The following is a 22,701-nucleotide window of genomic DNA, read 5'->3' as shown; positions in this document are numbered from 1 at the left end:
CTGCCTGCCTCCATATCCACCCTCCCCTCCAACAAGCCCAGCAGTCCCATGACCACTGTTCTTTCTGGTTAGTTTACATTCTCAGCTGAGTCTGCAATGAGCAGCACTGCTGAAAGGGGCAGCAGGTTGAAACTGGGGAGATGGATGTGGAAGGGGAGGGAAAGGAAAGAAATGAGGAACAACAGGTACAGCAACCTGTGTAATAGCACTTCTACAGGAGGTGCTGTAGAGATGCCCTCACACATAGCTGATAACTTAGGGGTGAAAAATTCAACTTAGAGGAAAGACTCTGGCAACCAAAAGCCAGACCAAGGCCCATGCTTTTGGGGCTCACTATTCAGTATGATGTACACTGTTCCTGCTGTGGAGTGCAGGTGACCAGCCACCATCAAGAAATACAATCCCAGCAGACCATGCTTGGCTTTGTGGCACCGCAGGCAAGAAGGCCAAGGGGGCCAGCCACCTAACAGCTCCATCCACCCAGATGCCCCTGAAGCAAGACCCTTGCCAGCAGGTCCCTCAACCCAGGACTCAGCTTTACTCCAAGGACAACTGTGTTTCTCCTCCTCACTCCCAACAGCTCAGCCACCACATCTATAGGGCCAGCTCTGGGGCCTTTGGTCAGTGTTGCCAATGAGAGAGGAGTGTAGAGTTCCTGGATGCATGGGAGTAGGGCAATTATGAAAAGGACTTCTACATGCCCTTCTTTGCCTGTGTTAAAGGAGCACTTACGGCAGCATGATGTGTAGGGCTGTTGCGGCCCTTCTGGGAACCACTGTCCTCCTGCGCACCGAGCCCCTGAGTGGTGCCAGGCTCCTGAGCACTGCTCTCTTTCTGCATGCTGGGCCCTCGAGCGCTGCTTTCCTCCCGAGCACTGCTTTCCTCCTGATGCAAGATGCCCCGTCTATCCAACACGCTGCAAGGAACAGAGTTAGGAAGGCTGAAGGGATACCTAGGTCTCAAACCCAAGCCCTCTGCTAGAGGAACAGCAAGGTGCAGCCCTATCAGTGTGAAACTAGAATGAACACAACAAATGGGAGGGAACCTCTCGAGAACAGATCTATTCTACTCTTGATCTTGGCTTCTTAATATCTGCACACTTGGAAAAACACCCCCACCTGCTCACCTGCCAGCACGAGCCTCATGTGAGACATCATGGCTAGGTCTGAAGCAGAAGACTGAAGTCTCCTGACATCACAGCCTCAGTTCTGGAAGAGGAAGCTAGCTCCCTAGGGACCAGGTCTCCAGGCTGTGCCATTCAGAGGGGGTGCCACTTTTTGTCAGAGGAGGGACTGATGCTCTAATCATGTCCCAGGAATGTATATCTCTGTAAGTTAGGCAAGTTCACAAAAGGCCCAGGGGCAGATCCAGAGGGGGTGCAGTGGCAGGGCTACACTTCTCTTTTGGATTGCACTGTACCATGGAGCCTCCAGGGGCTTTTTTAAATCTCTAAAGCATATGAAAATACTCCTTTCCCCCTTCCTGCTCAAAGGCACACCCCCTCTCTGCCCCTTCTCTCCACTCTCTACCTGACAGAAGGGGTTCCATTTCCCTCTTGTGCTTGCTCCAGGACTGGGCAGGGTGGGGTCAACTACCACACTGTTTCACAGGACTGGGCAGGGTGGGGGTCTCACCACACTGTTACCACCCTTCCCCACCCAGCTGAGCCCAGCCTGCTTTGGAGCTTCTCTGCCCCAGAGTAGTGAAGAAAGCAACAGCAGCAGGCAGGGGAGTTGGTGGAGAGGGGAAAGAGGAGAGGGAGGGGGTGTGTCTTTGAGCAGAAAAAGGAAGGGAGGGAGGGCCTTTTACCTCCTTTATGGATTAAGCAAAGTCTGCCCCAACTGGTAGAGGCAAAACAGGCTGAGGTCAGGGGGTGAAGCCACCCCTCCAGTGAGAGTTGCTGCTCTCACAAGCACCTTTGGGAAATCCTGGTTGTGCTTCCAAACAAACCCCTTGTGTTCTGTAGACACCACACTTTACTCCCTTAGAACAGCTGGTACTGCCCCATGTCTAGCTGCACATGAGGGCTGGCAAGGCCAGGCTGTGCCTTCTGCCTCAAACACACTGACTCCTTAGTGACCAGAGGCCTACCAAAGGCCTAACATTTTCAGAAGAGCAAACCTGGGCTCCTCCCCCAGCACTTACCTAGGTGGTAGAGGCCCACACAGCACCTCACAGCAGTTCTTCACAATGTTTCCATGGCTGTAGGGATTCTGCACACGGTTCTTCCCAGTCCATGACCCCTTAATCTGAAAGACGAGAACACCACCCAAACAGAGCATGAGCTGCCTTTCAGCCTCGGCACCAGTCAGCAGCCTCCACTGACCACCACGAGTATTTTGTCTCTGACTTGCACACACAGCAGAAGGAGGGGAGTCAGAGGGCACTGACATGTCACAACAGGGCCCTATTGTTTCAGTTGACCCTGCTTGGCAAGCCTCAGGCTACCTGGTAGCTATCCCTGTAAGGGATGAAGCAATGGCATGACAGCCACACACTCACCACTTGCACCCCAGGCATGGGAGAGAATAAGGGTCTTGTCTTTATTTTTGCTCCATTGATGAAGCAGGGACTGTAGGGAGACAATTAGGCTGCTTACACGTATGGAAAAAAAAAGGCATTTTACTTTCAGCTCTGCACTTCACTTTTCAGCTTGGTGCAACCCTGCAACAAGTGCAGCGCATACCCAGAAGAGGCATCGTGTTAATTTGACATGGCTCACCCAAAATCTATATAGATTGGGCGCTTCAGCAGGGCTTTTTGGCACTTATTTAATAGCTGATTGAAAAGTGCCAACAAGGCCCGCTGAAGCACCCAATCTATACAGATACTGGGGAGCTGGGTCAAACCAACTAACTTCCTCCTCTGGTAAAGTACTGTTGCTCTTTTTATTTTTTCCCACATCTGTTAGCAGCAGTAGTCCTTGTCCAATTCAGGGACTACTTGTATTATACTTCAAACACCTGTGGCAGTACAGAACCAGTGTGGTGCTGGTCTACTCTGGACATACTGCTTACAACAATATGCAACTTCCCTCCACTGTCGACACAGAGGACTCTAACTATGAATGAGAACTGGTGAAAGGGGAGCATCAAAAGGGCAAGGGAAGAGGCAGAATGGCACAAAGGGACATCACTCACATCTTCATTGGTTGTCTGGTTCAGTGCTACCAGGAAGGTGTGGAAGCCAGTTAAACCCACTACTGACCAGAGGGTGAAGAAGCAGATAAGCACTTCCAGGACCGTAAGTAGCTGGTTAAGGACCCAAAACCCAAGGCACTTTGCCCACCCATGTTCCTGGCAGCTGGCTGCATCCCACGTGATACTATGCACTCCCCTCCCGTGATGCTGGGGATGAGTGCTGCACTGTGCTCTACCTTCTTTCCAGCTGCATCCCATACTAAAACAAACAAACAAAAACAAGATTCCACCTTCCTCAAAGGCAGAAAAGAGGCCCCTTGTGCTTTTGTGCCCCACCCTTCACCCTGTCCCAAGGCAGAAAGGATGAAGCAGGCCTGTCAGCATGGTATAGAAGGATATGTTCCTGGGGTCTCTTTCAAAGTGTTCAGGAAGCCAATCTTCAAGGACTCTGGGAACACAGAGGGGACAAACAGAAGTTAATCTTCAGAAATCAGTACAAGCCTGGACAAGTCCCTCCCAGTCAATCCCTGCCCATGTTTGTCAGGCCCCCTGGTTGTCACTAGACCTCCAAAACTGTCCCTATTCTGTAGAGGTGCACCAATACATCAGTCCAATATTGGACTGGCACCAACATAAAGACAATTGATTGCATCATAAATTGGCCTGATATGGCTAATAATTTGGCTGATAAATGCCCGTGCATGCAAGGAGCACAGCCCGGCAGCATGGAGAGCTGCATGCAGCTGGTAAGTGACTGTCTTAAATATAGAGGGAAGTCTGGGCAACAGCAACCATAAAACCATCTTGTTCACTGTCTGATGTAAGGCAGACAAATTGGGTAGCAGGATTGAAGTCCTGGACTTCAAAAATGCAAATTTCAACAAGCTTATGTCACTAGTAGGGCAAGTGCTGCAGGACCAGGGACTGAAGGTGAAAGGTGTGCATGAAGAGTGGTTGTTCCTTAAGGACATGATCCTTGAAGCACAAAGGAAGTTCATTCCCATGCGGAGAAAAGGTATCAGAAGGGCTGGGGAGCAGGGAAAACACGGTCCTCTTAAGAAAGAAGAAAGAAGCTTATAAACAATGGAAGCTTGGGGCGGGCCCCAAGGAGGACTATTCCATGATGGCTAAAGCAGCGACCATTTGCAGGGAACAGATAAGAAAGGCTAAAGCAGTGAATACACTTAGATTAGCAACAGGAATCAAGGACACCAAGATGTCCTTCCTTAAGTACATAAGGAACAGGAGGAAAACAAATGGGAGTGTATGGCCATTGCTCAACAGCTCAGGAAAGCTGGTTACCGGTACCCAAGAAAAAGCTGAACTCCTGAATGACTACTTTGCCTTGGTCTTTCACCGGACCAAGGGGAAAACCACGCCAGGTAGAGTAGAGGATGAGCATGGTAGGAATAATTGCCTTCATACTATCACCATAGAATTGGTGTATGACCAATTAAAAAAATTAGATGTATACAAATCAGCAGGACTGGATGATCTTCATCTGAGAGTGCTGAAGGAGCTAGTCAAAGTCATTGGGGAACCCCTGGTGAAACTCTTTCACAACTCATAGCACTCTGGAGAAGTCCCTGAGGACTGGAAGAGGGCCAATGTTGTGCCCATCCACAAGAAGGGCAGGAGGGAGAACCCAGGTAACTATAGGCTAAATCAGCCTAACTTCCACCCTAGGGAAAATCCTAGAAAAGTTCATCAAGGAGTCTATCTGAGATAAGCTTGCATAAGGTAAGACTTCCAATGACAGCCAGCATGGCTTAGTTGTGGGCAGGTCTTGCCTTACCAAACTCATCTCCTTCTATGACCAAGTAACTTGTCACTTGGACATGAGAGAGCAGGTTGACATTGTATACCTTGACTTCCAAAAGGCCTTTGACCTAGTATCCCACAATGTCCTTGCGAGAAAATTGGAGGTTTGTGGGCTTAACTGGAGGACAGTCAGGTGGGTGAGAAACTGGCTGCAGGATAGGACCCAGAGAGTCATAGTGAAACAGATCTGTCTCATCGTGGTGAAGAGAGGGCAGCGATGTCCCATAAGGGCCAGTGCTTGGTCCAGTACTTTTCAACATCTTTATTAACAATTTGGATGTGGGGGTGAAGAGCACACTGGCCAAGTTCACAGACACCAAGTTATGGGGAACCATGGTCACACTTGAAGATAGGCTGCAGATACAGGTGGACCTAGACAGGCTAGCAAGCTGGGCGGATTGGAACCTGATGAAATTCAACACTGAAAAACGTAACGCGTTCCACCTTGAGACGAGCAACCCCCAACATCTACAGGCTTAGCAGCACCAAGCTGACTAGCATCACAGATGAAAGGGACCTGGGGGTAATAATAGACCACAGTATGAATATGAGCTGGCAATGCAATACTGTAGCCAGTAGGGCAAACAACACTCTGGCATGCATCAATCGATGCATCTCCAGCAAAACCAAGGAGGTGATTCTTCTGCTCTACTCAGCACTGGTGAGACTGCAGTTGAGCTGGAGTACTGCATCCAGTTCTGGGTACCACACTTTAGCAAGAATGTGGACAAGCTTGAGAGAGTCCAAAGAAGAGCCTCCAGTATGATCAGTCTTAAAAGGCAAGCCATATGAGGAAAGGCTGAGGGATCTGGGACACTTCAGCCTGAGGAAAAGAAGGCTGAGGGGGACCCGGTAGCACCTTACCACTAAGCTAGGGGAGTACATCAAGGGCTTGGTGAGCAATTGTTCACTAGGGAACCCAAGGGGAAAACCAGTAGTAATGGCCACAAACTCCTGGAAGACTGATTCAAACTCAACATTAGCAAAAACTTGTTCATGGTCAGGGTGTCCAGACTGTGGAATAAGCTCCCTCCAGAGGTGGTACAATCACCTACCCTGGAAATTATCAAGAGGAGACTAGTCACCTTCCTGGGGTCACCTGACCCCCAGTTATCTTTCCTGCTTGGTACAGGGGACTGAACCCAATGATCTTCCAAGGTCCCTTCTGGCCTTACAATCTTATGAATCTAAGTCTGTTGTGGTGGAAGGGGAGGGGGGAGATCAAGGCCCCTGAGGTGAGGGAGGGAGTGGGGCAGGCACTGCGGCTGTGTGCACCCAGGAAGGGAATGCGGGGGTGGGGTTTGTGTCCTGGATCTGTGCAGGAGGAGGGCGCTGTGGGGGCTGCAGCTGCAGGCTGGAACCAGGGCTGGGCCAGGCTCTTACCTGGTGCATGGGGGCTGCACTTGGGGCAGACGGTGGCGCTGGGAAGGGGCTACAGTGAAATTTGAGGCAACTGCAGCCCCCCTCCCCACCCCCAGAGGTCCCCTCCCAGTGCCGCTAGCCCTGAGCGTGGCCCTGCAGCCCCAAGCACAGCCCCCATGCACCGGGAAGAGCCTGGTGCAGCCCTAGCCCTGATCCGCAGCCCACCTCATCCTCTCTGTGCAGATCCAGCCCCCCATCCATGGTTCCCTCCTGGGTGTGTGCAGTGGCGGGAGCCACTCCGCACACCCCGGACACGGCGCGGTTCCACCCTGCGTCCCGCTCCACCCTGGCCGGGCAGCACCTGCCCCAGCCCCTGCCCCACTCCCTCCCTCCCTGTAGGGGGGCACTCATCTGGCCCACCCCCCTGTCCACAACAGACTTGTCAGCTGCATGCAGCTATATTGGAAATTGGATTGGTATCGGCTGATGTGCCTCCTTAAAAATCGGCTATTGGTATTGGCCCCCAAAATCTATCGGTGCTATTCCGATCTCCCCCACTTGGCCTCACAGAACCACACACCCCTCCCGCCAGGACCAGGACTTACTGAGTGCCATGTAGACGATGTTGAAAGTGAAGATGTAGATGGTGAGGAGTGAGAGCGAAAGGATGAAGAGGTAGAAGTAGCGATAGTTCCTCTTCCCCACGCAGTTGCCCACCCAGGGGCAGTGATGGTCAAAGCGCTCTGTGGGAGTGGGAAACTGATGTCAGCACTGCTAGAGCATGGAAGGACAGGGACAGCAAAGCCCTGCCAATACAACTCCCAAGAGCAGCACTGCTACCAAATGCTTCTGATGAACACGGTACCAGAAACGTCCTTCTGGTTATCAGGGTCAGTCTCCTGATCGCACACAATTCATTCGTACACATATCAAGGTACAAGCTGAGTTGCTTGCCCCCTCTCTTCCTATTGGGAGGCTGTTCCAGAGTCTCACTCCCCTGATGGTTAGAAATCTTCTTATTCCCAGCTTAAATTTAACCAAGGCCAATTTATACCCAACAGTTCTTGTGCCAACCTTGTCCTTTGGCTTAAATGGCTCATTTCTTTCCCTGATGTTTCTCTCCAAAATACACAGAGTACACAATCAAATTCCTTCTCAGCTTTTGTTTTGCCATATTAAACAAGCCACACTGTTCTAGTCTTCCTTCACATAACAGTCCCTCCATTTCTCTGATCATCTTAGTCTCCCTTCTCTGCACCTCTTCCACTTGGAATTCTTTTATGAATAAGGGTCAAAAGAGTCAAAATCTTACACAGCATTCCAGAAGAAACCTCCCCATCTTTCATGGTAACATGAATACTTCCCTTTCTCTACTGGAAATACTTAAGTTGGACAATGGGCAAAGAGCTTCTCTTGGTAAAAAGTACCCTTAGACTGTGATGGGATTAACTCTTCAGGTAGGCAGGATCCTGGGAGATGGAAAACACTTTCTAACTTGCTCCTCCCTGATGGAACACAGGAAATGCTTCCCCCTTGAGCTGCAGCCTTTGAAAAGTGACAATTCCAATCCAGACTGACACTTCCTGCTACAAAGAAAGAGTTTCAAGACCCCCTCCCATCTACTCTAGAGTGGGAGGGTAACTATCACTGCAAACCTATATATAGCACCCTGGTGAGAACTCATGCTCTAGTGAGACTAGAAAAAAAAAGAGGGGCTAGAACAGCCCCTCCATGGAGAAGAGAGCTTCAGAGGCACAGGGATGAGTCATTTTCAGACTGATATTTGGCTCCAGAGATGTGCCTTCAGCACCTTTCCAGTTATAGCTTAGATGACAGTTTCCAGTATTAGTTTCCACAATCTTCATTGCACCTACTGGACATACGTGTTCTGATGTAGTCCTTAATGACGTGTTTATATGTTATTTTACCCCAGGAGCTGCACCATTCAGTACAAAGGATGGTCCTGCTGTGGTGGTGAGGTTAGGGAAGAGCTGTCCAATTTCCTCATGACCAGGGCCACATACAGCAGTGGTGTGGTCCCTGGGCCACACACTGTGCCAACCACATGCTTCAGGAGCAGGCCTCTAGGAGTTCTCCCCTCTCCTCACCACGCAGACAGTACTAGCACCACTCTAACACTAACCCCCCAATGTTGCACAAATGGTACACAGACTCACCACATGACTATGGGAGGTAGAGCTGCAGGGGCTTCCAGGCCTTATGCTGGCCTCTCATGGGCTTCACATGGCCTGTGGGCCATCAGTTGGACTGCCCTGAGTTCAGGTATGCAATGAAGTGCGCAAGGAAGCTTGCCATTGTGACAAACTCCCTGTGCCTGTAAAAATATCAGCCTTACATACTGCAACAATGATGTGAAAATTAATTAATGTGTTTGCAAGGCACTAGATGCTGCAGTAATGATACCAAAGAAAAACCCATGCAGAAATTAGTAATCATCTTCAGAGCAGGATTTCCATAATGTGCAGTAAAGACAGACGCAAGGCCACTCACTGGCAACCAGGATAAAATAGTGAATAGTTGCTCACATAGTCCACACTGCCCATATTATGCACTGAATGAGGCAGGAATCCTATGGAAAACATATCATCTGTTGATTAATCATTTGCATACACACAAGTGTGGAAATTAGAGTTGAATTAAAGGCAGGCTTAATTGTGACATTTCTTCGCTTTTGATTGCACTTTTGTACTTTATAGCCTTAACTTTGTAGCCTAAATTATATATTTTTCTTTAACTTAGGTTTCCATCTTAAAGTCTTTAAAAAAAGTCATCCAAAAAACTCTAGAAGTTTAGTCATGAAGCAAGTTTTGGAAACCCACCAGGGTCATCAGCAGGGTTGGAAACTTTTGATCCATCACGGAACCCTCTGCCATTTGAGTTAAGGTTGAAACTGATATAGCATAATGGGTTGTCATCCTCTATGTACCAGCACTCTGGGGGTGTTGGTAGAAACTAGACATCAACACTGTGCCAGTGGGTTCCAGATACTTGTTGACAGCAGAGGATGGCAACACTCAAAACTCCCAGTTTCCATTCCAGGTCTGGACAGACCCAGGTCTGCAGGTAGACCCTTCTGCAGCATCTCTTCCAACCTGTCCCTGTCCCAGCCACATCTCCACCCAAAACCAGACAGTCTCCGTCTGAGGGATCCTGGTTTTCCCTGATAAAAAATACCAAATTCTCTGCTAAAAACCCCCAAATCCGTGATTAAAATTAAAGTCCCCCACCCCCATAGCTCCCCCAGCCCTGCTGGTGCCCCTCACTCCCCACCCACAGCCTTGCTGGTGCCCTTCACCCGGCACCCACAGCCCGATCCCCCCAGCCCAGCCAGAGGGGGCCCCCAGCTGCCAAGGCTACAGACCTGGGTCCGCAGCCCCCTTCTCCCGCTCCCCCCTGCTGTGGACTTGGGCAGGCTGGCTCCCCACCACCACATGCACTCCTGGTGCGGAGCAGCAACGAGGAGATCCCTGCATGGCCCCACTATCGCCAGTCGCACTGGGTCATGCCCACTGGGCTGCGGAGGCCCTGGGGGGAGGGAAGCAGGGCAGGGGCCCAAGCCCACACCCTGCACCTGCCCTGGGTACAGATCTGGGGGAGTGCAGGTCCCCCCTGCCCCCTGGGAGTGCGTGCAGCAGTGGGAAGCTGGCTGTCACCTTCCCCCTCCCCCACCACCCGCAGCCCCATCCTGCTCCCTGCTGGGGCCCTGCAGCCATGCATTGCAGCCCCGGGCCTCAAACCTCACCACTTTGAGTCGCTCGTCATCCCAGTATCCAGTCTCAGTCTCAACTCTGTGCCCAGGTTCCTCATTTAATCTTTCTCCCCTCAGGCCTCCACACTACATCCCACTCTCCCTCCCAGGCTTTTCATCCAGTCTGTTTCTCCCCCTGCACCTTCCCCCTCAATCTTTACTATAATCTCCCTCCTAGGAACCCAGTCTCAGTCCGGAGGTTCCCACTCTAGTTTCCCTTACCAACTCCCAATCTCATTCTCCTCTACTCTTCCCCCACCTTGGTTCCAGCCTCTCCCCACTAGCCTGGCTTCCAGTTCAAGTCTCAGGTCCTTGTCCCCTTTCCTTTCACCAAACTGGCTTTTCTTCCCTCTACATTCAGATCAGACCCCTTCCTCCTCCACAGTAATTGGGTGGCCATAAGCCTGTGGATAGACAGAAATCAGCCCTGCTATACTATGTCAATTCCTATGTCCCTGGTGCTGCAGCTTAAGGTATGGCTGTTACTCTGAAGTCTCCTACTGGACAGGGACACTGGGCTCTTTTCCTCACCCACACAGTTGTCACAGATGCTGCAGTGTGAAGCACGGGGAGGCCGGAAGATCTTGCATGTGTAGCAATACTTCAGCTTCACAATCTGGTTGTTGATTTGGAAGTTTTTAATACGTGGGGGTGGGCGCTGGCCCTGAGGCACACTTCCATTCGTCGCCTCTGAAAGCAAGAGCAAGCCAGGATCAGGATGGTTATTTTAGGAACAACTGCCATCCCATCCCATCCCATCCCTACCATGAAGGCCAAGAGAGCCTGCTGTGCCAATAGCTGCAGCTGTGCTCACTGATTCCAAAGCCAACCTCAAGTGCGTGGGACCTGGAGTGAAGGCAAATTACTGCTAAGACAGGCCTGGGCCTGTGTGCAGAATGAATTGCAGTCATTCCCCTCCCCAGCTCCTGCTCCCATTCCCAGTCAGAGGCATTCGCGTGCTGCTGCAGGAGGAGAGGAAAGAAGCCATATGAGTTTGTCTCCTCATTTGGGCCAGGCACACAGCACTGGCACATAAAAGTATTTCTAGTGCACACTCCCTCAGCCACCTCATACTGCTGTTGGGCACTCATCTCTTATCAGGTCAGCAGGAGACATGATGTCAACACACTCCTGACACCAACTCAGTAGGCACCAGGCACTGTGGCAGAAGGCCACCTTTGTTTCTCCCCCAAAACTCTGTTCTGTGACAATTTCAGTAGGGTGGGCCCAGCAGAGGAAACACACCTTTACCCTATCTCTTTAGGTAACCTGAGCTGGATACATTCCTGAGGGAGGGGGAAACCTGCTCCCTCTGTCTACATGACTAGTATCACATACCTGGGTGAGGGGCTTCCTCCTTGGTGGGCTAGAGACTGCCAGTCTGCCTGGCAACTAGTGATGTATTTCAAATTGGTTGGCTGACAGCCAACAGGTGGTGGCCTCCATTAGACCAGGTAAGTGAGGTCACAAGGGCTATATAAGTTAAGGACTGTCCAGGAGGATGGGGCAGCAGCCACGAGGAACACTCAGAGAGGGAGAAGAGCTGAACCATCTGAAACTTGCTCTCTCTCTCAAAACTCATGATCAAGGAATTGCCTGCCTCCGGATGATACTTGTGAGTAAGCTACCTGAGATCTAACTAGATATATAACTTGCAGTAACTCAGATGCGTGATCAAAGGCTACCCAGCCAGGGGAGTTTGCTCTACGGGATTTCTCTGATATTGCTCTACCCTGTACCCTATTCTAACCTTACCCTTTGTAACCAATAAATTTCTCCTTTGTACCTAGTGTGGGAAACTTATTGGGAGTGGGTCTAGATTATGCCTGGGGGTCCCCTTGGTTCGGCTGACTAAGGGAGACCGCTACTTGCGCTCCTGACTGAGGGAAGCATCCCAAGTTCTGAAAGTGAATCAAATACCCTTGAGGGCTACTAGGCCTGCGTTTCCCAGGGTGTGCAGAGCCAGAATCAGTCCAGAGCCCTGGGTGGTGGCAGTGGAACCCTAGGCTAGTGGTGTGCTCCAGGAAGGGGGTCGGCCAAACGTGAGCTGCCCCCACGGAAGGTGGTCAGGCGCAGTGAGGTGGGTGGCTCAATGCAGGAGCGCCCCCTACTGGCCTGCCACAGGCACATACACACACTCTTCTACCCCAAGAGCAGCAGGGAAGGTACACCAGCTCCTCACCAACACAGACTCTGCTGCCTGAAAGCTTTCCACTCACCAATCTCCATTTCAATGAAGGCTGCCTCATCAGGCAGAGCTCTTGGGATCACCCCAGGATCACTGAAGCTTGTCCGCAGGAGTGTGGCCATTGCAAACAAGAAAAGGACCACTGCAAAGACAGGGATCGCTGGAGACAGCTGAACTGCCAAGTATCGACACCTGCAAAATGGGAAAGCCAGATGCTGAATCAAACAACAGGCCCAGGCAAAAATAGCTCCTCAAAACGCAAGGCATTGGACCCCAGACTCAGCCACAGGAGAGATCTCAAACTGTTCACAGGCTGCATTATGTTTGGACAGAGATGGTCTTGGGTCCCCGTGGCATAAATATCTCTGGCAGTTGCAGCAACTACTTATGTGGAAAGTCTGGTTAATAGAGGTGTGCAAAACAGACTGTATTTGATTCGGATATGGCCCAAATCGGGGACAGTGATTTGATTAGTTGATTTGGATCGCTGTCCCAATTCAATTAGGCTGAATCCGAATCTGAAGACTTGATGCTAATTCAGAAAAATCAGTGATTCAGCCATAGACACAGCTTTAAATATTTTTTCTACATACTTTGAGGTACCAGGTGTGGCTCATGAACACTGGGATGGTGGGGCGGATGGCATGTCCCACAGGAGCTCAGGGGGCCCCCCACATGCTTGGCGGTTGACCCCTCCCCCCCGTGCCTCCCTGGCTTGGCAATCAGCTGCGGGGAGACCCCAGGGGGCCCCCCCCCAGACTCAGGAGGCACCAGTCACTGAGCCAGGGGACAAGGGTCCCCTGTGCGCTCCGCTGCGGACCCAGAAGTAGACCATTAGTGCTTCTGGTCCACTTCTGGGTCTGCTGCCCAGCACACTGAGGACCCCCCCATGCTCCCGTGGGATGCTCCATCTGCCCCACCATCTCAGAGTTCACGAGCTGCCTGGTACTTTGAGGTATGTAGAAAAAACATTTAAAGCTGTGTCTATGTCTGAATCATTGAATCTCTCCAAATCGCTTCAGAGGGTTCTGATTCTATTTGGAGAGATTAAAGGGTCTCCAATTCAATTCGGAGATTCGGCTGCCGAAACAGGCAGAACCTCCACCGAATCGAATCAGCAACCAAAGCTTCATATAGCCCTACTGGTTAGGTACTGTCATGGATTCTTAAGTCGGCTGTAATGCAGGAAATGCTTTTTGCTCTTCATTTTGTTTCTGAATGACACAAAAGTGGAGACAAGGGCAACCAGAGCCACATAACCAGCCAGCTCTTTGCACAGTTTGAGAATCTCTGTTACAGAGGGGTGCTACACACTCAGAGGTAGTATTATTATTATTTAGATTCATATTATGTCTAGAAACAGAAGCAATTAAAATGGGACTATTGCTAAAAGAAAACCTCACAGGGCTCTGTCCTTTTAAGAAGGCAGAACCTTTAGGATTACCACCTCTGCCTAAACAGTTTTGCTTCCACAACTTGGAAAGCAATTTCTGCAGCATTAACGACACCCTGTACCCACTAGATCTGGATTCACTTCTAAACCTTTTAAGTTATTTTTGAAAAGGGCTTTCAACTCCCCGTAGCCTACAGAGATACAGAATTTGAAACTTCCACAAGCATTACAGAAGCTGATAAAACACTCACTCAGGAAAAGTTTTCCTTCATATACAACCACCATAACTATCTTGACCTGTCTGGGATACCACTTTTTGTCATTCTTGTGGAAGAGGCCACATCTGCCTGACCTGCAGGAGACTAAGGCCTTGACTACAATAAGATCTGCAGTATCATAGTAGCTAGGATCAGGAGGGACCTGAACAGATCATCTAGCCTGACCCCCTGCCACAGGCAGGAATGAGTGCTGGGTTCACAAGACCCCAGACAGGTGATCATCCAACCTCCTCTTGAATTTGCCCAAGGTAGGGGCGAGGAACACTTCCCTGGGAAGTTGGTTCCAGATTTTGGCCACCCTAACTGTAAAATATTGCCTTCTGATCTCTAACCTAAACCTATTCTCCATCAGCTTATTACCATTGTTCCTTGTCACCCCAGGTGGCGCTGGGAGAAAAGGACTCTACCCATTTGCTGTTGATCTCCCCTGATGAGTTTGTAGGCAGCCACCAGGTCCCCCTCAGCCTCCTCTTGCTGAGGCTAAACAGGTTCAGGTCCCTCAATCTCTCCTCGTAGGGCCTGTCCTGCTGCCCTCTCACCAAGCGGGTGGCCCTCCCCTGAACCCTCTCCAGGCTGGCCACATCCCTTTTGAAGTACAGCGCCCGGATCTGGATGCAGTACTCCAACTGCGGCCGGACCAAAGTCGCATAGAGGGGGAGTATCACCACTCTGGACCAGCTTGAGTGGTCTGGCATTGGCAGCTCATGTTCATCTTGGAGTCAATAATGACTCCAAGATCCCTTTCCGCCTCTGTGCTTTCAAGAAGGGAACTCCCCGGCCTGTATGTATGCTGTGGATTCCTTCTCCCAAGGTGCAGCACCCTGCATTTGTCTATGTTGAACCCCATCCTATTCTCATCTGCCCACTTTTGTAGTCTGTCTAAATTTATTTACAGCCTCTCTCTCCCTTCAAGTGTGTCCACCTCACCCCAGTAAGGACATCGGTTTAGTTATATTGGCATCAATGCCCTTTCACCTTCCTCTCTGTAAACCAGCTATCCTGGTACAAAACAGGGCTTGGTATAAGAAGAGATGTAACTTCTGAAGTCCTTTAAATGCAGCTGCATTGCCATGCTTCCCCAATTGCCTCATGGCACACAGGTGGGTGGGGGGGGGAGGAAGGATGAGTAGATCAGAAGGACTGGATCAGAGCACTATAGGGTACTGGAGGATGGAGCCCTCCCTGTCATGCTCTATACAGCATTTACATGTAACAGGAAACATTTCATTTGCAAATAGTAATGGTTTCCTTCAGGGTTATTTCTGGAGCACTTCCGCCATTTTCAGAGCACTTCAAAAGGGTATGTACACCTTTCTGCTTCCCCTTTAAAGTGCTTTAAACGTCACATCCATCCACACCCTCAAACAAATGAATCTCAGCTTGGTAATGATGTGGTTACATACTACAATTTTTCTTAAGATAGCAAAGCCTAATTAGAGGAAATTATGCTGTCAGCCTCTAATTGGGATTGCATCCCTGAAAACAAGGATAAAGCATTCAATATATCATGCATCATCCTTAGACATTGGCAGCAAGGAATTCCCAGATTACTACTGCTAGACAGGCTATACTGAAGGACCATGTGAACTGAGAATCTTATGTTGTTGCATCAGGTGTAGGGACAATGATTTTCTCAAGCAAAGGACAAGGCACTTTTCATGTCCCCAGCTTGTACTGCCATACTTAAGAATGGGCCATGAACAAGAATAGCCAGCCCCTCAAAGTATCAAAATGTTTTTTCCAAACCCTAAGGGGCACATGTTGCAGTCTCCAAGTCTCAAAAGGGCTTGTGTGTCCCCCAACAATCCCAAGGCTGGAAGGTGGGAGTGGCTCCTCCAACAGCTCACAAAGGGGAGCAATGAGCCAGGTGCTTCTAAGATGCCCACTAGCACTCTATCCAAGTACTTGGCTGGAGTGAATGTACCTACATGGTAACACATGATGCAGGAACTATTGTCTGCTTTTACATACAGGAAATGGAGACACAGAATATATAAAACGAAAACTAGTCACTATCTCCAAATAGTTTAGTTTAAATCAATCTGGCACCTTTATGAAGGAAGAGTCCAATAAGCAGTGCCACTTGAGTCCTAGCCCATTGTCTTGACCATTCTTTCCCTTCTTCATTCCACGCAAAGATTTCATTTTGTTGCAGTATTTGTCAGGGAAATGCACTGCAGCATCTCAGTGCCTTGCAGAGGTAGATATGCAGGAGGAACTCCTTCAGACATATACAGCCTAGCCAAGCACACATTTTGATTGTAAGCTGTCACCTTTCTTAAAAAGCTAAGCATATAGGCATGTATTTCAATAGGAGAAACATGAACTCTGTGGAACAAAACTCTGGAACACCCTTAACCTACCAATATTAACGTTTATTGTAAAAGTTTTCTGAAAGAATCAAAGACTAGCAAAATTCTGTTACAAATAAGTTTCATTGCCACATCAAACTAAACTGGCAGGACAAGCTCTTTGTTTATGGAACCACAGCACTCCCTGTATGGGTTTCCAGTAGGATTTAAATGTGATACACTGAATTACACAGAAGCTCCTTCTACCACTTAATTCAATGCATTTGCCAAGTGCATTACACATTTATTGGTATTTGCTGGACAGCAAGAAAATGTTGACTTAAGGGTCTTGAATTCAAAGCTCCTTCTCAAAATCTGGAATAAGTAGGTGTACTGGTCAGAGCCTAGCAAAGCAGAGACCTGGCAAGTTCATCTCCTTTGGCAGAATGGGCAAAACTGTGCGCCACACTAGAGACAAGAATTCTATTCTCTGCCTGAAACTGAAATGAGGCAGTTATCAGTGTTATGAAGTAAACAGAAATATTAACTTCAGGCTAGCAGAAGAAAAAGACTTGAATTAATTGTTTCCTTGCTTAGTCCTGTGCAACCTCCCTCAAAGCACAAAACTGCATGGTAGAAAAGGGCCCTCACATTTGCACTGCAAGGGAATGTAATTCCAAAGAGACTGCAATCACCTGCGCAACAGAAACAAATTCAAATGACCTTGTCTCAACTTGGTTTAGGAAACTACTTTTGATGCTTAGCACTAGACCTCACCAGAAGCATCTCAGAGACACTACTTCTAACATCTCTTGTGGCTTCAGATCCCCATTAACTCCTCAGCTGCAGACAAAACACTCTATAAGAGTATAAAAGGTCATTTGTAGAGTTTAATGAGCAGAGAATTTAGATGACCTTCCATGGTCCCTTTTAGTCATCTGTTTCTATTCTAAGACTGAACTGTCTCAGAATAGAAACAGGGATGATGTGACAAGATGGGGAACTCTATCATACCAACTTGTGAGTATGACAGGGAGTCAGATATTGGGGTTTCCAGGTTGGTGTATAAAAACATTTCTTGCAGCATGGAAGGCATCTGTAATCCCATACTTCAGGCTTTTGGCTACTTGCCAGTTGGGGGTCAAGAAGGAATCCTTCCTTCTCTCATTAAGGCTACCAGCTTTGGGGGCAAGGAGAGTGCTCACTTTTCTCTCAGGCACCAGGACATTGCCCACAGCTAAGGCTAAGGGGTTTTGACTGGGGGGCACTGATACTTGTGCCAGTACCAGGAAACCTACAGGTTTCTGGATAGAGGGTCTTGCTATTCTACTCAGGGTCACACAAATCACCAAGTCTGGGGACAAGAAGGAAATTCCTCCTCCCTCCTCAGAAAAGCAGACTGCCACAGACTCTGGGCTTTTTGATCTCCTGTGGTATAGGGCATGGTTCTTTTCCTAGGGTTTTCTCAATGTGTATTAACCAGCTATTTCTCCATCACTGCAGTAGCAAGACATTGACAGCATCTTGGGCTCCCCTGCATTTAGCTATGGCATGTTATAAGGTGTTCTTGCTGTTTAAAATATTGTTCTTGAAGTTGTAGGTGAATGTAGCATGATCTGGGGACTCCTTTGGCTAATGAGTTCCTAAAAAGGCAAAGGACTGAACTCCATGGCCCAGAAATCCCCTTTTGATTATTAACCATATAATATCATGTCTTCCCTGAACCTTACTAAGTCCTTGGCTTGAAATATTTCCTGTAACACTGAAATCACAGACAAACTACAGAAGAAAAAAAAAAAAAAAATCACATCTTACTACATTTGCTGTCTTTCAATTTCATTGACTCCACTTGGCATTTTGGAGCAGAGAACGGAAACCTCCAATTTCTCTTCTCCAGACCACAAATTTTTGGTACACATTTATTATGAGCTCTCAAGTAATACCTTTTCCAAGGGACAGGAATTCTGATCTTTGCACTCTTCATACAAGTTTCCCCTGCTCTCTGGTCATTGTTGGTTGAGTCTACCTAGCGCTGCAGTGTCCTGTCTGAGGGGGTGACCAGAGTAGCAGTAGAGAGAAGCCTCAACACAGTACAAAGCTCTGTGTTAGTCTACCCTTCCTTGCATTCTAACTTCGTGTGTGCTGGCTGCAGCTGCAAATTAAACTGAAGTCTCCACAGACCTGCTTCAAGTCACATGCAAAGCTCTCTCCCAAGCAGATACAATTAATTTGGAACCTTGTAAGGAAGGGGCTGGCAACATAGGGCGCACAAAAGCACTAGATCTGTCTGGCCTGCAGAGCCAAGCAGCTTCAGTGGTAGGAGGCTCCACCTCCCCCAGCCCTGCAAAGGCCAGGTAAAAGCAGCAGTGGTCAGTTCGCAACACCAGCCCACCTCAGACTGGAGCTGGGTTACTCCAGCCCATGGCTCCAAAAAGTTGCCAACTACAGATGTGAAAAATCACAAGCAGAGTTTTGACCCCAGAAAGAAAAAATTGCCAAATAATAATAATAATAAGAAATTGCTTGGGGACTGCTACAAATCTGTGTGTGGAAAGAGCTCAGGCAGCACAACACTGTGAAGCAGAGCCAACATAAGAAGAATTCTTCTAAGTGGAGTCTGCATATTCAGACTCACAGGGATGTGTCATTTGGCCCCTCTTCATTTTAAATATCCAGCAGAATGCACACATGCCCTTCTTACTCCTTTTCTCTGTGTTTCTGAAAACACTTTTTGACTACTTCCGAACCTGGCATGTCCTCAGGGCCGGGAATAATGCAGAGGCCACTTTAAAGAAACTTCTGCAAAGAGTTTGATATGAAGCACCCCATGCACAGAGGTGGAATTCTGGAGGCCTCACCAAACAGACATTACACTAAAATAACTGATCCAGATACCAAAAGGTAAGGATCAGGAGTTCTGTAAATGAAGTGTACAGTGCTTTATACGGCATATTTGCAGATTTCAACTGGAATAAGCCTAAGGCTTGTTAAGGGAGGAGACACCGCTCTGGCAGAAAGTGGGTTCTGATGTTGGTCTGAGGCAGAGGTTGGCAATCCCTGGCACGCGTGCCGAGCATGGCAAGCGAGGCCATTTTGCTTGGCATGCCGTGGTCAGCCCTGGCTCTGGGTAGCTGCTGCCAGTGACGGAGCCCGGACTGCTCCCAGCAAGGCTTGCAGCATCCCAGCTAACTGCTGGGAGCAGCGTGGGATCCCGGCTGGCAGCAGCCCCCCAGAGCCGGGTCCGGCTGCAGCCGGGAGGCTCCAAACAGCTGTGCCAAGCTCCGGCATCAGCTCCGAACCAGCGCGTGCAGACGCGCCTTGGAGCGAGTGGTGGGGGAGGGACCTGAGGCAGCACAGCCCCAGTCTCTCCCCTGCTCCTGGCACGGAGATGATGAGCTCAGTGCAGCTGTTGTAGCCAGCCCACTGCACGCGCCGGTTCAGAGCTGACACCGGAGCCCGGCACAGTTGTTTGGAACCTCTCGGCTGCAGCCAGCTCTGGCTCTGTGAAGCTGCTGCCAGCCAGGATCCCGGGCTGCTCCCAGCAGTTAGTTGGGATGCTGCAAGCCCTGCTGGGAGCAGCCCAGGCTCCAGCAGCTACCTAGAGCTGGGGTAGCTGCTGACAGCCACAGAGCCTGGGCTGGGGGGCAGGGGCTCAAGGTGGGGGGCAAGGGGCACAAGCAGGGCATCTTGCCATGTACCCCTTGCCCTCATTTTGTTTTTCTGCCATTCTGGCACCTTCCAAGGTAGGCACTATGGTGTTTTTCGGCACTCGGGCCAAAAAACATTGCCTACCCCTGGTCTGAGGAATAATACATGCAATCCTATTAAGCCTCTACTCTATGTTTGGCCATTTAAATGAGGAGTGAAGAAATACTATGCCCTATACAATTAATTGGATACAAGAGAGCTTATGAAAACAATTTGAAAAACTTCTTTAGATGCTAAGAATACTTTGGCTTACTACATTAGTAGGATCAAAGCAAGTAATGTTCACTTCCTTTTATGAGGGCAATGATAGAAAAGGACACTGGTAAAATGAATCATTTGGCTGATGTGGAATCAAGATATTGTACTACCTTGGGAAGAAATCCAGACCCAGCTTTATTCCTGTGAAAGATGAATGGTAGGTCTGTTGTGAGGGCAAGTAGTTCAAGTCCTCGTCTGGCTGATGGCATGACTATTCTAAAAATACTCAGCAGAAAGATAAAACAAAAAAAGTAGGCTCAAAAAAAGTATCACAAACTGCATTAAGGCCAAACTGATATCTAATGATGGAGCCAAGTCCTTTACTAAAGGATATATATTAACTTGTCCCCTCATAAACATTTTTGACTGTAAAAAGGGCAACGATTAAAGATTTGTGAGCATGTGATATGCTGCTACGAATACTTCTAGAAGATATAGACAGATCTGAAAGCCTTAGCCACTGAAGAATATATCAGATTAACATCAATGTATCCAAGTTTCTTACTTATCCAAGTCACACATGTAAACCACTAAGATCATTGTATCTTCTTACTCTTTTCCACCATGTGTCAGAACTTGCTGAACTTCTAAAAGGTACAATGTTTAAAATGCCTATACCCCATGAGAAGTACTAAAAGCAAATCTCAGGTGACAACAAGGCGGCAGAATTCAAGACAGTAGGTCAAGTAACAATGGGAAATCTTTGCACGTTCCATTAGATATATGCAAAAGACCTACTCACCAGTCTGTCACACTAAAGGGGTTATCACACTCATCGTCACGGCTGAATCCTGTCTTTATCACCCTTGGTATGAGGCAGTGCAGGGTATCACCTAAGACACTAACTCAGGGACAGGCAATTATTTCAGCTGGAGGGCCACTTCACAAATTTTAGTGAGCTGTCAATGGCCGCATGGGTAGCCCCGCCCCCTGGTCACCATCTTGTGGCCAGAAGTCCCACCCCCTAATCACTACTCTTGGCCACCAGAAGTACTACTTTTAGGAGAGGGTAGTATGGCCTTGGAACTGGAAGTTACACTCTGTCACATGGTCTATGTCAGGGCTAGGCAATGTTTTTTGGCCGGAGTGCCGAAAAAACCACAATGTCTACCTCATAAAGGTGCTGGAGTGCCGGCATGGCAAAAAAACCAAAACTGAGGCACGGGGTATATGGCAGGATGCACTACATTATTAATATAGTTAATAATCATAAACATTTCTTTTTATGGTAAATGCCAGGTTTTCTAAAAATTCTAAACCTGGTAACAATAAATAAAACTTCAGAGAGAGACAGAGAGAGAGAGGCTCACGGGGAGAAGCAGGCGCAGGGGGAGGCACCGCAGGTAGGCTGGCCTAGCCAGCCCATTGGGAAGGTGGCAGCTGGAGGAGAGGAGAGGCTGTGAGGGGAGTGAGGGCTGCCTCAGAGCTCCACAGATTTGGGCCACAGCTGGGCGCCCAGCAGCACCTAAAGTGGAGCCTGGCCTGGCCCGCACAGCTCCATGGGATGAGGTGAAACCACCCTGTCCGCGAGGATGCTGCCTGGCAGAGGCAGGACGTTGGGCTTGGGGGGCTCCCAGCTCAGCCTCTGTGCATACTGCCACAGCACGAGTGGGCCGGAGTCCCTCGGGCTTCGGCAGGAGCTCCCGGGGCTCTGAGAACAGCTGCACAAAGATGCACACTTACCTACACTGGCCTGGCCTGGCCTGCCTGGTCCCAAGCAGCCCATGGCTCAGCCGCCGCTTCTCCTCGCAGTTGCCAACTCGGCTGGGCCTGTCACATTCTGAGCAGCATGCAGGGAAGCAGTGGCTGGGCCGGCTTTGGTGCGTGCTGCTTGGGATGAGATGGGATGGGATGGGCCTGGCAGGGTCAGCACCAGCGAGAAGCAGCAGCAGCTGAGCTGTGTGCCGCTTCCTCGCATGCTGCTTGGTACAGGCTCAGCCACAGCTTTGCCTCTCTAGTGCCAACCTGTCCCGAATTGTGCAGGGAAGCAGCACGTGGCTCAGCCACTGCTTCTCCTTGCCAGTGCTGACCCGGCTGGGCCTGTCCTGTCCCAAGCGGCACACAGCAAAGCTGGCCCAGCCGCTGCTTCGTCACATGCTGCTCGGGACGAGGTGGACCTGGCCGGGTTGGCACCAGTGAGGAAAAGCAGCTGAGCGGCACATGCTCCCACCACTCCCTGGGGCCACCGCTGCTTTCCAGGGCCCCCGTAGCAGCTTCCCTCTCCCCGCCCCTTGCTTCCAGCTTGACCCCAGAAGCACCATGGGGCTCTTGGGCACTGGGCTGTTCCAGCAGTCCGTCCTCTCTCTCCCCCCCCACCAATACCCAATCTTACCTTACTTTCCACTCAGATGGAGGGGGGGCGGGGGGAAACCACTCCAGGGTCGCAAGGCCAGAAGCCACAGAGGTTTCTGGTTTGGGGCTGAAGGGAGTAGGGGCTGGGTGGAGCCAGGCTTGCCTTGCTGCTCCGCCACAGGCTCCCGCTGCCCCCGGGCG

The 22,701-nt window shown here is 49.7% G+C and overlaps 1 protein-coding gene across 4 annotated transcripts in view; it reads right to left on the bottom strand.

Moving 5' to 3' along the window:
• The window catches only part of ZDHHC9 (zinc finger DHHC-type containing 9), a 44,683-nt gene that overhangs the window by 4,894 nt on the left and 17,088 nt on the right, over positions 1-22,701 (bottom strand). For 2 of the 4 annotated variants that reach the window (XM_025208764.1, XM_025208765.1), the window contains 8 exons: positions 12,312-12,472; positions 10,858-10,938; positions 10,624-10,782; positions 6,929-7,066; positions 3,540-3,588; positions 3,141-3,243; positions 2,146-2,249; positions 733-916 (listed from right to left, as the gene is read on the bottom strand). In XM_025208764.1, the coding sequence (XP_025064549.1) occupies positions 733-916; positions 2,146-2,249; positions 3,141-3,243; positions 3,540-3,588; positions 6,929-7,066; positions 10,624-10,782; positions 10,858-10,938; positions 12,312-12,472 (979 nt within the window). The remainder of the gene's footprint in view (positions 1-732; positions 917-2,145; positions 2,250-3,140; positions 3,244-3,539; positions 3,589-6,928; positions 7,067-10,623; positions 10,783-10,857; positions 10,939-12,311; positions 12,473-22,701) is intronic. The other 2 variants (XM_006027540.3, XM_025208766.1) reach the window with 2 other exon arrangements.

Source organism: Alligator sinensis, unplaced genomic scaffold, assembly GCF_000455745.1.
Source record: "Alligator sinensis unplaced genomic scaffold, ASM45574v1 scaffold879_1, whole genome shotgun sequence".
Taxonomy (NCBI): domain Eukaryota; kingdom Metazoa; phylum Chordata; order Crocodylia; family Alligatoridae; genus Alligator; species Alligator sinensis.
Note: the sequence above shows the minus strand (reverse complement) of the source record. Positions and strands in the feature narration are given on the sequence as shown.